The 16,493-nt window shown below is 33.1% G+C and overlaps 1 protein-coding gene across 1 annotated transcript; it reads left to right on the top strand.

Annotated features, from left to right (window-relative positions):
- Positions 1 to 506: 506 nt before the first annotated feature.
- LOC134718170 (uncharacterized) lies at positions 507 to 13,857 on the top strand. The gene is made up of 3 exons (XM_063580660.1): positions 507 to 661; positions 10,705 to 11,124; positions 13,073 to 13,857. Exons 1-3 carry the CDS (start codon positions 601 to 603, stop codon positions 13,855 to 13,857), a joined length of 1,266 nt encoding a protein of 421 aa, XP_063436730.1. The 5' UTR covers positions 507 to 600.
- The last annotated feature ends 2,636 nt before the right edge of the window (positions 13,858 to 16,493 follow it).

Genomic DNA, 16,493 nt, shown 5'->3' with positions numbered 1-16,493 from the left:
TTCTATTTGGCCATGGCGTTGTCAGTTTGTTTTCGATCTATGAGTTTGAATGTCCCTCTGGTATCTATCTTTCACCCCTCATTTTAAAAAATTGAGAATAAATGGCCCTTTTATCGATATTATTGTGACAATAAAAAAAGTTTTAAATATATTCAAATGTTAATTACTAGATATAATATAAGACGAACGATGAAAAAGCTCTTGACATTTGCATGAATTTTGACGCGTACTAAATCGTTTTTCGAGATTTTCAATTTCGATCAGGAAAATTCTTATTCCTAGTCGCCTTAACCTTTGAAGTATTTCGTTCAAAGGATGACGTCCTGTAATCAGATAACGGTATCTTCAAATGTATTGCATCAGTTTTCAATTATTGTCATGACATGATGAAGTGTACTATATGAAATTTAATATATGTAAACAAATAACAATACTTGATACCAACACAGGTAAATCAACAAGAAATAGGTCGATAATATAAATAAACACTCTCCCATTGTGTATTCGGTTAGTAGTCAGATCTGTATGTTCCAAATTTAAAGACCTGTAAAAGGATAATAAAATTAATTCAATCTGTAAACTAGTTGTTTAGAATTTAAAATGGCGGAACAAATTGCTTCTAATGAATGGGATCATAGAAATATATGCAAAAGAAATAAAGGTAAGATATTTCAATGAATTTAATTTTATACAAGTACACAAAAAAATATAGACATGTAAATTTGACCCACATATATTACAATAGTTCGTTATGCTTTATTTTTTTTTTCCTTTAAGGTTCATCATAAGGAATTGAAAAATATGGCCGTGTTTACACCTCAAAAATTACTATGAGTACAGACAAACTGGTACATCCAGGAAAGTTTTAAGGCATGGCAGGAACTAGATATATAAAAGTTATATGAAGTCTACGTTTCAGAAAATTAAAAACTTACCTGCATTTTGATGTGCATTTTTTTCCAGTCTGCAGAAGATAGCAAAATAAACAAACACCCGAGTTTCATTTGATACGGTCCACTCAGTTACACAGTTTAAACCTGTTAAATCACCTATTGTTTACAGGTGTCTTATTGTCCATCTATTGTCCATTTAAATCAATACTACTCACAACATTGATTATACGAGGGGAGCTTCTCAATCGTTTTCACTACTTAGTTAATTTTTGCACCTTCTGCAGGAACGAAAAAAAATGGATAGCAAAATCTAGAAAAGTTTATAATTTTCTGAAACATAAAATGCATTTAAAATTTATATATCTAGTTCCTGCCATCCCTTAAAACTGCTGCAGGTGTATTGGTTAGGCTGTACTCAGAGTAAAATTTGGGGTGTTAATACGGCCATTTTAGCCAAAAGGTTATGATGAACCTTAACATTGTTTTCAAACAATCAATCAAAAATACAGTATATGAATTACAAGATATGAGGATTTGGATGGAGGTACCTTCATTTCTGTAATCTTCTTTTTTTCTCTCTCCTTTTTTTTTACTTTTTGCCCATAATTATTCTCTTTTCTTTATGTTTAGCCCCTCATTGTTCTCTTTTCTTTGTTTTGTTGGTACGTTTTCTCTTTTCTTTTTATTTTCCCCCTTTATTCTGTATTCTATAAATACTGATCCACATGGACCCTCAAAATTCATTTCTTTGTCGATACATCATACTATGCATAGAAGATAATGAATGACTTGTCAGAAGCAAACTTATTCTTCACTTTATATGTATACACTTACTTTATCATTATGTTATACAAGAAATCGTAAGGTTTTTAGTCAGATTGTGACACAAAATCTGCAAAATGTATTCCTTTATCTAGATGAAATAATATAATAGTTGTTCTGTAACATGATTGGTCTCTTGTGGAGAGTTGTATCATTAGCAATCACACCACATCTTCTTTTTTACATTCAGATCAAAATCTTAAAAAGAACATTGGAATTTTAAAGGATTTCGGGACATCATACCAGTAAAATTTTCAGTGAGATATAAAATTAGACAACCGATGACAACGCTACAAACTTTGGACAATCATGAATTTTGAAGAATGTTGAACTGGTTCTAGGAATATCAACCCTCCCCTAGAAGAAATTATCAAAAATAGGTTAAAAAGTAAGCTGTTGTTCAGTGATTTTTGTTTGTAAGTTGGTGTGGTTCATAGGTGTTTCTCGTCATTTATGTAGATAAGACCGTTGGTTTTCATGTTTGATTTGATTTACTAGCTATCTGTTTTGGGTCTTTATAACTTTCTGTTCGGCGTGAGCCGATGGTCCGTATTGATTGCCGAACTTTGACATATCATTGTTATTTTTTTACATTGTGACTTGTTGGGAGTTGTCTCATTTGTACGGAAGCCAATAAGTGCCATTCAAAATTTTGTTTATGTCGTATACAAAGTTTAAACTATACAATATAAATAAATATCTTTAACCAATGAATTCAAATAGCAAAAGCTATGCAATTAACAATTAAATACTTATTAATCTTCATGTAAATTATTCAAATATGGAATACATTAAATATGAAATTTGGAGTTTTACCAAGGGAGCTAAAAATTAATTAATAATCCTGTCTGCAACACAGCATTTCGGGGACTCTCCCTCTGGTATCTTTCGTCCCTCTATAACTGACTATGCGGGGTCTTTTCTTATTATTGAGGGCATTAATATGACCTAAAGTTGTTATTTTCTGTGTCATTAAGTCTCTTGGCTATCATAATACATATTCTTTTATATATATGTACAGCGATATCGTTATCACGACATGGTGATGTCGTTATTACGACATGTTTTGTCGAAATTACAACATAGCGATGTCGTTTTAACATGCTATGTCGAAATTACAACATATGGATGTCGTAATTACGACATGAAATCTTTTTGTTTAATGGCCCTTATCGGCTTCCGTACATTTGCACTCATACCTCATCGCCTATTTCATATTAAAAAGCATTGATTGTAATATTGATAGTAAAATTGTCAATTGAACACGTGATTACCGTTTGTCATTTGTTGTAAGAATTGACGGGCAGTGAATATTCATCAAACATTTGCCACTGGACATTGAGCATAACATACATCTGGTTATCATTTAAGAATGACTGTGAAAGTACTCTTACGCGAGCCTAGGTTTTGTTATTGCATAATCATTATTATTTTCTGACATTTGTTGCATCTTAAAAAAGTCAAAGTTTGCAATTGATGTTCTAATCTATTCGACATGCAATCAATAGAGAAGCAACCATTTAACCTCAAAAAAAGGGGGAGGGGTAAAAAAATGTTGACAAATACAAATAAGCCAGCATAGACGCCAAGTCCATGATCTATGTAATTTCTATTTCACTTCGTCTTTTGCTACGTTTTATTAATTTTATTTTATGTGCTTAGCAACGATCTGGTTCTAATTTTTAACCTGCTATACTACTCGTAGTTAGTTCAGGTCGTTAAAAAAAACTCCTTTAAAGTCCAAAGTTAGGGAATAATTGAGAGCTTACAAACATGTGTTACTCCTTTCGTTTATCTTTTTGTATGCCTTCTCGCGCCAATAAAGTTAAACTAAGCCATTCAAATATATGAAACATGTTCATCTTTAGCTAAGTGAGGCCCCTCATGGGGGGGTCCTAGTAATCACATAATCACCATTTTTTTGCCAATATAATCACATAATCATTAAATATTTGCTTATCTTTAGTAATCAAATAATCATAAACTAAAAATACAGTCCTAGGTAATCAAATAATCATGAAATATTTGGCTTAATAATCAAATAATCATTAAAAAAACGGCCAAGTAATCACATAATCAAAAACCCCATGAGGGCCCTCATTAAGTTGAAAGTATCGAATGTCTGTGATTTAAGGTATTGTCGAGACTTATGATTATCGCTATTTTGTGCATTTTTCACTCGATCCTTTTTTTGTGATAATTTTCATATCATGCTTCTTACTTGAGATGGAAAAATTATCGCTAGAAACTAAGGAGGCCACGTGGCGTTGCTAACGAAATGATATTGAAATTGACAACGTTGTCATAGGTAAAATAGCGATAAAAAGATTATCATTGGTCATCTCAACTCGATTGCTTTTCTCACTTTCACTGTACCAGCTCAAGCGAGAAAAACAATCTCGTTGAGATAATCAACGATAATCTATAATTATAGCTCTATCCAAACCACGTGTCATTTAGTTTGCATTCGAATATGATTGAGGGGTACATTCTCCACAAATATTCTACATGACAATCCTCTTCGCGTCATAATACATGTATGACATACTTCAAGGACTCAAGACAAACTGATAAATATTTACATTGTAATGATACTATAAGTCTTTACAGATAGGAGGATAATAGTTTTACATTGAAAGACACAATAAATTTTTGAAGAGAGCTGATAAAATATTTATATCTAGTTTAAGTCAACATTATCAAATCGATATCACGTCAGTGTATTGGATCATCTCATCACTTGACGTAAACATGTAAATATTATTAAAATATATATGCATACGTAAGATACGAAACAGAGGGAGCTTAATATAGCTTAACACATGGCAAGAGTAAAATCTCTTTGTTCTTACTGTGGTATAATCTGGATAATGCACAGCTAAGGTGTGCACTAACTACCTCAGATAACTGCACAGTTCAAATCTATTTTTACCTTTAGGGGCGGTTCTTGGATTTTGAAAGGGGCGTTATTCTATCAAATTAAAAAAAATCCCCGAGTGTAGCGAGACTAAAGACAATATTGACGTTTTGAAGCTAAAACACGATACTTTGTCAAATCCAAGGGTTAACGACCTGTTCGCCCCCACCCCCGAGTCTGCCATCTGCCTTGAAATTACGACAAAGATAAACTTCGTGCAAACATCGTAGTTTCAAAATAGGAAAAAGAAATGTTTCTCATTCCTTCAATTTTTTTTTATCTTAAAGCTGGGACATAAACTATTTTATTATATTTTGTGTACAACGTAAAATATATCAGTGTTTTAAAGTAAAAAAGAAAGTTAAAACATTTTTTGTTAATTTCTGCCCAAAAAGAATTGTATCTAAGAATATCCGAATATAAATAAATCAATCTGATTTAGATTAGTTTCAGACTCAATGGAATTTATAACAACTTTTTGAATATCCGAATATAAAGGAACTATTTTTGGATCGAATTTAATGAGGACCCTATTTCAGTTTGTTTTAAAACAGGGGGATTAGCTGGAGATCAATCAGACTTCATTTAGACTGACGTGTCTTAAAAAGCAATACAGAAGATAAAAAGAGATTGGGGGTGGGGGGGGGTGGGGGGGGACGGGGTTGCGGGGAGTAAAAGGTTTTGAAAGAGAAACGTATTTTCTGTTTATTATACATTTTAAATTTAGGTAATATAATGGACTTCCTCGTTTCTTTTTCTCTCTTTAGCATATCATTGAGAAATTCAAAAGCAATTATTCTGATTTAAACTCAATAACCCTTGCAGTTATGTTTTTTTTTTTATTCATACACCGAAAGTACACAGTTTGTGAAAGTCTTAATCGTCACCAATTAAATGAAAATGGGGAATAAATTTAACGGAAATATTTTAATCAACAAAACATTTTTTTTTATCATATACCCAAGCGCCTGTGGAAACGATAAAAAAAAATATACCATTAAATCCCAATTTTAGAATGAGTCTAAATATGAAAAAAATTATAAATTTTAAACTTACCAAAGTCGTATTTTCGCCTTGCTTTACCCTACAAGAAATTTTCCTAGGATCCGTGGATTGCGGAATGACGTCAACATTTCTAAAACGTTCACGTAAATTGATTGCGTCATGTGTTAAAACAGTTATTGGCCAATCAAATCGGTATATGGAATTTAATCTGCACAGCACGAGATGACCCAATAACCCGAACTCCTACGTCGTTCGGGTTATTGTGTCATCTCGTGCTGTGCAGATTAAATCCCATATACCGACTTGCTTGGTCAATAACTATAACTTAATTTTTATCTCCCTTCTAACATAAGCAAATTTGGGTTAGAGCCTGATAGGGTAAAGGGTTGTTCTAAAATTAAAATTATACTTATTTCATAAACCATGTATTCGGACTTCTCTTGAACTGAATTTTAATGTGCGTATTGTTATGCGTTTACTTTTCTACATTGGCTAGAGGTATAGGGGTATGGTTGAGATCTCACAAACATGTTAAACCCCGCCGCATTTTTGCGCCTGTCCCAAGTCAGGAGCCTCTGGCCTTTGTTAGTCTTGTATTATTTTAATTTTAGTTTCTTGTGTACAATTTGGAAATTAGTATGGCGTTAATTATTACTGATCTAGTATATCTTTGTTTAGGGTCCAGCTGAAGGACGCCTCCGGGTGCGGGAATTTCGCGCTACATGAAGACCTGTTGGTGACCTTCTACTGGTTTTTTTTCTATGGTCGGGTTGTTGTCTCTTTGACACATTCCCCATTTCCATTCGCAATTTTATTGGTGGGGGGAGGGGGGGGCAGGACCTTTTCGGGACGTCGGGATCGGATTTTTTTTAGCTCGGGATTTCGTTATTGATCCTTCGGGTTTCCGGGAATTCTTTAATTCGGGACCTCCGGATTTCATGGTTTTAAGCACGGGATTTCGGGATCAGGATACCCCTCCCCCTTTTCATGTATATTTAGATTTGGAATGAGGCAGAAAGTGTTGAAGTATGACGGAATTGCTTCTCTTAATTAGAAGATACTTAGGCAAGTACTTTTTATTTTTAACTCAGTCGATTAACGCGCTGCCTTGTAAAACGGCGGTCCCGGGTTCGAGTCCAGGATGAAGATTGTATAAATGAAAATCATGCTATCCAGTTACACTATTCTATTTTCTTAAATTTTGCGCAATTTTCCTTAAGTGTTATAATTGGCTCATTTGTTCTTTTTCTAAAGTTCTAAATAAAATTAAAAACAGAATAAAATAATAGAATTTCAAAATCAGATAAAGAACTTTAGCATGGTGCTTGTTGATTGTCATTTATCCAACAAAATAACGATGGTTCTCTCCATGCTCCCCGGCTGCCTCTGTCAATAAAAACGGTCAGCCACGAAATAGCCAATACAATGTAGTGCTGAAACTGGCTTAAAACACCGAACACTCTACTAACCAATAAGACGGAGGAGCATTTATGTCTGTAAATAGTACTGTACTCATTCTGAATTTAAGCACTGGCAGGAATGAAACGAGTCAAACCGTTGGCTGTTGCAATTGGAGTATCAAACATAAAACATTGATAGAACATTTAGTTTTTGAGAGTCGGGACGGTTGTACAGTATAACGAATATACCGGGCTTAAAATAGAAGAGACGGGAGGGTCTAGAAAATAATGAAAAGAGAATAAGTGGGTGCTAGAAAAAATAATAAAGGAAAATGGGCAATACACTTAAACGAATTTGAAATAAACTTAACATATTTAAATATGCATTGTCATATATAAACTTTTAAACAATAAGTATACAATATAATGGAAATACACATATAAAGATATATACAGTCACTTAGAAATTCGTTAGCCTGGCCTAAAATGATTAAATACAGGATATATATTTCGGAGAAAAAAATACAATATGACTGTTTAGAATTCAAATGATTCAAAAAAATACTTTCCAATTATTTAAATAATTAAAAAGAGCGGAAATGTCAGAATATCCGTGACAGGGTATCATAATGATTTCAGCTTTATTACCACAAATAATTTAATAAATTATTGTAAAAAATAATCGATGTAAACTTGCGGTCTGTTCTAAGGTAAACCAAGTGTATCAAGCCAACCATGAAATAGTTTATTGTTATATCAAGCCAACCATGAAATATTGTATTATTATATATCTAAGTGTATACTTTCTTCACTTGTTTATAAAATGAAGGACTTTTAACAGCTCAGTAAGGTAAAATAAGTTCAATTTATTAATTAGTATTCAAAATAGTCTTCTGTGTGTGCTAGTCTCAAATCAGGAGCCTCTAGGTCAGTGGTTGTCGTTGGATTATATGTCCGTTATATTTGATTTTCTGAAATTGTTTTTTATAAATCAGACCGTTTAATAGTTTTCTAAATTGAATTGTTTTATATGTTTTCACTCGCGGCCTTTTATAGCCGACTTTGTCGAATGTCGTAGGGTTGCCTATATGATTGCTTACATCCACATCATTTGATCTTTGGTGGATAGCTGTTTCATTGGTTGAATTGTTTTTTCAATTTAAACATGTTTATTCATAGGTTTGGAAACAAGTTTTGCAACGTATATTAATGCCTTTCCACTTTGAGGGTGCCAATGCTTTGTAACGGCATAAGCCTGCTCTGTTTTCGAAATGTACAGGGATGTCGATAACGTGCAAGAAATATATGTCTCTCTCTTAATTGATTGGGAAATGAGCATCCTGGCTGTGTCAATACTCCTTACTTCACCCTAAACCACCCCTACCCACCCCCCCCCCCCCCTGCACATATGTGTTCGATGATCTGCGGATATGGAGACGGGGAATTGCTCGATTATTCTCTTGCACAATGCGTAAGTTTCAACTCATACAATTAAAGAAGATGTGGTATGATTGCCAATGAGACAACTCCCCACAAGAGACCAAAATGAAACAGAAATTAACGACTATAGGTCACCGTACGGCCGTCAACAATGACCAAAGCCCATACCGCAGCCCCGAAATGACAATGTAAACAATTCAAATGAGAAAACTAACGGCCTTATTTATATTAAAAAAATAACGAAAAAGCAAATATGTAACACATACATTGTAAATAAACGTCAACAACTGAATTACAGGCTTCTGACTTAGGACAGGCACATACATACACAATATGGCGGGGTTAATAAACCTCGGTTAAACATGTTAGCGGGTTCCCAACCCCTCCTTACCTTGTGGTATAACAGTACAATATAAGAATGAACTATAAAAATCAGTTGAGAAAGGCTCAACTCATCAGATGGACAAAAATACAAGTGGACGTGTCCGGGTACTTGTGCATCCCAACAAAAGAGACACTATAGGAACAGACCTGAAAGTACTTGCAGTTAAATGAGAGCTAGTTCAAAGCCACTTACAACTAACAAAAAAAATCATGCATCTGAGACTCATGATTGTTTGATTGATCTTTTTATGTATTGATTCATTGGCGTTTAACGCCTCTTTTAGCACTATTGCTATATATATATTAAAGCGGTCAGTTTTTATTGATGAAAGGAGCTGAAAATGCCGTTAAAAGGAGTCTGTCACAGAAAACCATTGATGATGATGTAGTCCTACTTTTTGACTTACAACCACACCTTCTTTAGTTACATATGAGTATTATCCGTAGTTGAAAAAACACCTAGATTTAACGTAAGCTCAATTCCTACACAGTAGTTGCACTTTAGTCTAAAAATAGAAATAAAAACGTGTATAGGTATTTCCCCAGTGTATGGTTTCTATTTAAACTCCCACTTTGTACCGGGAAAAATACAGATTTGTCAAATATCTTATTATAACAAAATGCAGGTAAAATATTTAAAGTGTCTAAATTGATAATAAAGGAAACTAAAGGTATTTAATATGCACAATGACATTTAACATACAATTTTTTGGTGGGCGTGTATGTATATATTTAATGCAAAATTGTATATCGTTATGTCATTATAAGAATTTGAATGGAGTTATGAAAACAAAGTTTTTTTTGTGAAAGGATGTTAACCAAACCACATTCAAAGAGTATGTTAAACACTCAGCAGTCCGAGTTAATCTTACTTGACCGGAATCGTTTTCAAAAACTACTCCATAAGCATGGTAGTCAACAGAAAAATATCGTTGTTGTGAGATGCACTTAAATAATCTTTTTATTTTTAGTCATATATGACATTTATTTTTATTTTACAGGCAATAGAACCATTTATAAATTTTACTTCCTTTCTTCTCAATTTCATTGTTCCTCTAAACTGACGCCTAGTTGGACCAATCAGAATGACCAAAATGTTGGTGTAAAATCATGCAACCTTCTCTATTTTTTAAGTAAAAAAAAAAAAAGTTTTATTTCCAATTTTTATTGGGGAATTAAAAAAAACACTTTAAAAAGAACTAGTTTTAATGTTGACATAATTACAGGCAACCTCCTAGCAAGGACCGAAGCTCCGCCATAAACTCGTCAGTCAAATTCAACCGCAGGACTTCGGTCCGGGGAACCGATAACCTTGCTTCGGAAGTTGGATTGTAGGTTGACTTCCAAAAAACCTTTTATGTACAAACCTTACTTCTGAAAATGATTCTTCTTTTGTTTTCTTTTGTTTCACGAATACGTTAAATTGCAAAAAAAACTTTTGTTTGGAAGATAATATTTACGAATGCCGCTGCATGAATGGTAGTTTAACGAAAACTGAGAAGACAAGATCAGCTAATTCTGATTGTTACAAAAGAACACACAAAAAACAACCCCAAAACATGTTTAAACAGCTGTAATTTTGTAGTTTTTGGTGGGGTTCGTGTTGTTTATTCTTTAGTTTTCTATGTTGTGTCATGTGTACTATTGTTTTTCTGTTTGTCTTTTTAATTTTTAGCCATGGCGTTGTCAGTTTGTTTAAGATTTACGAGTTTGACTGTCCCTTTGGTAATCTTCGTCCCCCCTTTCTTTTTTCTCCCTTTTTGTAAAGTAGACAAAACACAATATACATGTAAGTTGTTTGTAGCTTGATTTATTTATATTTAACAAATATTTTATATTTTAGACAAAATGGATGTTCATTTCTCACACCATTGCGGAGAAAATATAGAACTTTCTGAGGAAAAACAAAAAGCTTCATGGAATCACAAATATTCAGGTGGAATTGCATTTTCTAGTCAGCCATTACGACCTAATTCTAAAATGAAATTGGATTTAACTGGAACCGGACATGCGTATGTTGGAATAATAAAACGTGATCCGGCGTCGGTAACGAACATGAGAAAAGCATTAACAAGTGACATTATTGTTGCAACGGAAGTTAAAGTACATAAAAGACTAGGGGCCGTTAACATAGTTTCAGATACAAAAGACGGAAAGGATTGTATAAGTTTTGAATCTTATAATGGAACAAAGACCATAGACATCAATAGCGAGGTCTGGTTGTTTTTGTACATTAAATTTGGAGATATGATAGCTGTTTTGCGTAAGTATCTAATTTTATTATAGAATAACAAAAAGGGGGCAGATATTATTATTTATTTTATTATATACTAGTATGCTTGTTTGATAAATAGAATTAATGAAAAGAAAAATACCAAACCCCAAGGAACATTCAACTAAACAATTACTTTATCAAATGGCATTATTGACATTCTCTCAAATCAGATTTTGAATTTTCAACGGTATTTTAAAACGAAGTATAAACTGATATTCATAAATGACGAAAACGAACTGAATCATGCATGCAAATAATGATTGAATATTAGTAAGTTGTGGGTAGTTGTGTAATAAGATACAAATGTATACCACCGGTTAGATGTCTATATGAGATGTCAGTACGGGTTAAAGTAAGTTGTGTAATCAGATATTACCGGTTATATCATCTATGTGAGATGTCAGTACGGGTATGAACTGATTATATAGAATATAATTTCTTATCCTTTTACTGTGTCGTCATTGTAACAGTTTTCTATTCATCGAAATGATTCACATTATGTAGAACGTGATACTTTTGATAGTCTATATCTCCTTTAGAGTTTAGAATTAATTGGATAGTAGCATTCTTGCATTGAAAATCATTCGAGATTAAGGTGGAAGACCTTGGTTCAGGGAGATAACTCTTTAAATCAGTTATGTGTTTGTAAAAGTCACGTTTCATCAATATATGTTAAGCATTTACCTGATACAGATTGAAAATAATCTATGTAACCTAGAAGCTTAAAATATATTTATGAAAATGGTTGACACAAACGTACTGATGATTTTAAGAGTTATTCCCCTTCACCTAGGTCTACCTCCTTAAATAAGAAACAAATTTTGGCTTGTTTGGTTGTTTTCACTTTTTTTTGGGGGGTGTCGGGTTAATAAAAAGTAAAATCACAAAAATACTGAACTTAGAGGAAAATCAATTCGGAAAATCCATAATCAAATGGCAAAATCAAATAACAAAACGCATAAAAAACGAACGGACAAGAACTGTCATATTCCTGACTTGGTACAGTCATTTTCAAATGTAGAAAATGGTGGATTAAACCTGGTTCTATAGCGCTAACCCTCTCACTGGAATGACAGTCTCATCAAATTCCGTTGTCAGAATGGGATGAGTTCAATGTTTAGAGCAAGTTTACTCGTTTTCATACTAGGTTTGGTTGTTTGGTGTTTTCCATTAGACACCGGGGTTGTTTTGATTTAAATTGCTCTCAGCTAACTTCAAATAGATATAAGAAGATATTGTATGACAACTCTCCATCCGAGTCACAATTTAAAAATCATTATAGGTTAAAGTCACGCCAAACAGCAAGCTATAAAGGGTCCCAAAAAGTATTACTGTATAACGATTTAAACGGGAAAACCCACTGTATAAGCTATATATAGCACCGAGCAACGAGAAACACGGATGTACCACATCAACAAACGACAACTACTAAGCATCAAATTCCTGACTTAGGACAGGTTCAAACAATTGCGGCGGGATTAAACATTGTAATGATACCAAATCTTCACTTTTATCTGAAAAAATAGTTTCAAATTTCTGTTTGTTACATGGCCATATGTATTTATAGCTTGTAAGTATCGTACTATTGTAACAATTTCAATTGATAATTATTAGTTTACTTGCGACTTATGTGTTTGCTATCATCAAATTAAAAATTGATGTCCGCATGCAAATCCCTTTATATACAAGACATACAATAATGTTATCTTCATTCTCTCGCAGCTGAAAATAAACCTGCTTAACTAAACAATTTAGAAATTTAGAATTGGCACGTGAATTATAGTGACGTCTGCTCTTGCACTTACAATAACAAATTATCAATGTTCTGTTTTAGGACTCATTTGTTTTAATATGTTTACTGGTTTGAACCATGGTAAATAAAGATACTCTGATTTAAAAATGACATTACATTGTATTTTGCTTTTTCTATTTTCAGACTCAGAAAATATTCATGACAGATGTTTTCATCACGTGACCGGATGCAATATTCGATGTTTAGACGAAGACAGACGATCTGTAAAACTTCTCGTGGAAAATCCCGCCACGGTGTGCTGTCTTAACAAAAAACTGAAACCGGGTCATTCTGTAACAATTCAAACAAACGCAATATCAGAAAACATTAATAAACCAAGCCGGTGTCATATCAAACTTGGGTTTATTAATCTTGATCCGTCCGAACTCAAATCACGTGACCCGGAATCGTTTCAAGTTGACAGTAAAGTTGCGTGTCCAACACGCTGGAATATTGTCCAAATATTTTCAAAGGAAAATATTGGCGGTGAATTGAAATTATATCTTACATATACTGGTGAACTGTATTTTAGCCATGACTCTGGAATTGAAGGAACACACAAATGCCATTTAAACGATACCTCGTCTGGAATAACAATAATATTCGACTTGTTCCGAGCGGAAGCGAGTGTCTCAGATTATCATCATGAAGAAAGTGACGAATGTGAAGAAAAAGACTATGACTATGTTCGACCGGAAGTTGAGATATCCGAGTCGTTTAAAAGTAAACTTCGAATTTCAGACAAACAACATGAAAAAGAACGTTTATCGTCGGATTATTCGTCGTCGGACAGTGATTATCTGGAAATGAAAGATGTGTCTGATAACCACAAAACATTTTCTCCTAATTGTAAAATAATTCCTCGGCTCACAAGGTGTGGCATGTACAGAAAAGACCATTCGTCGTCATATAATCAAGAATGTAGTTAACATATTATTTATATGCAATTTTTAGAGATGTGAGACAATGCAACAAGTCAAGCTTTTTTAAAAGCTACGTTTTTCTGGGTTTTTTTAGCCTTGTTAAGCGGTTTAAAGAATTTTAAATTGTTTTTTTCATTACTTCTATATTTGTTTAGGCATTATACAATTTTTTTGTTATATGATCACAATGTATTAAGGTTGTTTTATTATTAGATATTTTACAATCAATTATGGAGTTTTCAAATTCAACAGCATTTTAAATGTGATAATATGAATGCTATCGAAAATATTCTATATCCTGCACTCAAAAAGGGGCTTTCTATTTCACGAATATTTAATTTAGTTTGTTATCATTTATTAGTTAAACAAACCTGTTGATTCATTTTTGTTAATTTATATGTTACAAATAAAAATAAAAAAACAAGGAGAAAATTGATAATCAAGATATAGTGCTGATGACTTGTTAGTATCGAACATTAAGTGCATGCCAATATACCAAAGAATCAGGGCAGTGCTGACAACATGACAAACAACCCCCAAATCAAGCTGACTATATTTTATATGGAAGCTTTTAAGGTTTCAACTCCGTCAGGCAAAGTTGGCCTCAGATGGATTTGGCTTTTTGAGTCCTTTTTGGTTAATAGCTTTTCAACGTCCTCTGTCCGTATGCGTCATTGGCTTTCAAGAATTTGACTTTGAGCGATCTGGATGAAGGTATATCCAGAAACGCCCTTTGAACAGATGCTTGAAATAATTTCGTGTTATTTTTTTACATTAATTTATGTTCAAACTATTTGAGGGTGCACATATATTACTTGGAAATTCTTTTCCTGGTCTGGTAATGCAAAATATAATTTGGTTGAATACACTGTGGAATCAATAATTAAGATCAGCTAACTTCAAATTTGAAATCGTTCTAACCGAAAGTTATCACAAACTAGCAGACAAACAGAAACGAAAGACCTATCATATATGTTATACTCAGTATTAGGGTAGTAACTCCAAAAAGGATGGTAAGGTCGAAAGTTTTTTCCGACCATGTTTCCTGCCATTGGATGTACCGGTGATTTTTCTTATGATCGTTGATTAGCTTTCTATATTAGTAGTGACTTAACATGTACATGATGTAAGAGCAATTTATTATCATGACTTTCATGAGTAAAGAAAAATATTTTAAACGGGAAAATAGAACAGAATGTTGAAACGAAGGGTGTTTCAGAGAGACAATAGATAGCTAGATCATTCTCACAAAAATATGTAGACCTGTAAAAATGTACAAAGTTACAGAGAATAGAGTAAAAAAATATAAATTCATAAAGACAAAAAGGCACAAAACTTCGAACAATAATTAGACCAAAGAGTAGAAAATAGCCACAAGCTATAACAATGGATCTTAAGACGCAAGGAAAATAGTTGTGAATATGCTAAACTTTGATCGGCTTGATCTTATTATGAATACAAAAACATAGTTAAAAAATCGCGAATTGAACTTGATGCGAAATCGGCTGAAATGCGAAAATAAGAATCAGATGCCGCTACAAACAGCACTTGTACCCGCAGAGTGGATAGGGATTCAGTTAAGTTGCCATAACTTGTTTCCCAATCCACTATTAATGAATATGTTTAAACTAAGTATACAGTAATTGTACCATTGTAAATACAACTTGTCAATATTACACAGTAAAGGCTTTTCATTTTTTTTTTACACTGTATTGATAAGAAAAATCAAACGGCAAGAAGAATGAACAAGTTAAAAGAAGGGGACGAATTTGATAGCGGAAATTAAGATATAAATTGTTTTACACTGTAAACAAAAAAAATATTAGAATTCTTTTTATTGATTACGTCTTTTATAAAAACCTGTACATCTATATAGATCTAACATATCTCTCGTCATCATCAGTTCGGACTCATCAAGGGGATAACTACTTACATATGGATCTTCGTGGCATCTTGAGGCCATTTTTAGCCATTCTTCTTACACTGTCTTATTTGTTAGTACTGTACCTCTTTTCCCTTCAGTTGTGTAAAAACTAAAATGTTATTTTTCTCTATTCTTTTAAACTTGAGTTCCCCCTAAGGCCCTTATTATCTATACACCGAATCTAGATTCCCTATAATGTCAGCGCAGTGGTTGGGTTATGGACGACCATTAAAATTAAATAGTTTTATGTAACCTATCCATAACAAGAATCTTATCAGTAGTTGTCTCTCTTTCGTCATATGATTTTATATCTCAATAGATATAGGAAGATGTGATGCTAGTGCCAATGAGACAACTCTCCATCCAAGTCAATATATATATATAAAAGTAAACCATTATAGGTCAATGTACGGCCTTCAACACGGAGAATTGTCTCACCGAACAACAAGCTATAAAGGGCTCCAAAATTACTAGTGTAAAACCATTCAAACGGGAAAATCAACGGTCTAATTTATATAAAATACGAATATCGAGAAACACGTATAAATTACATAATATAACTACTGTATATCAGAATCCTGACTAAGGACAGGTGCAAACATTTGCAGCGAGAATAAACGTTTCAATGGTACCGAACCTTCTCCCTTTTTCTGAAATAATAGTATGACATCACAACATAGAAAAACGCATGATAAAATATCAATTGGAATATTCTGTA

Source organism: Mytilus trossulus, chromosome 5, assembly GCF_036588685.1.
Source record: "Mytilus trossulus isolate FHL-02 chromosome 5, PNRI_Mtr1.1.1.hap1, whole genome shotgun sequence".
Classification (NCBI taxonomy): Eukaryota; Metazoa; Mollusca; class Bivalvia; order Mytilida; family Mytilidae; genus Mytilus; species Mytilus trossulus.
The sequence above is the reverse complement of the archived record's forward strand: the minus strand, read 5'-3'. Positions and strand labels throughout refer to the sequence as shown.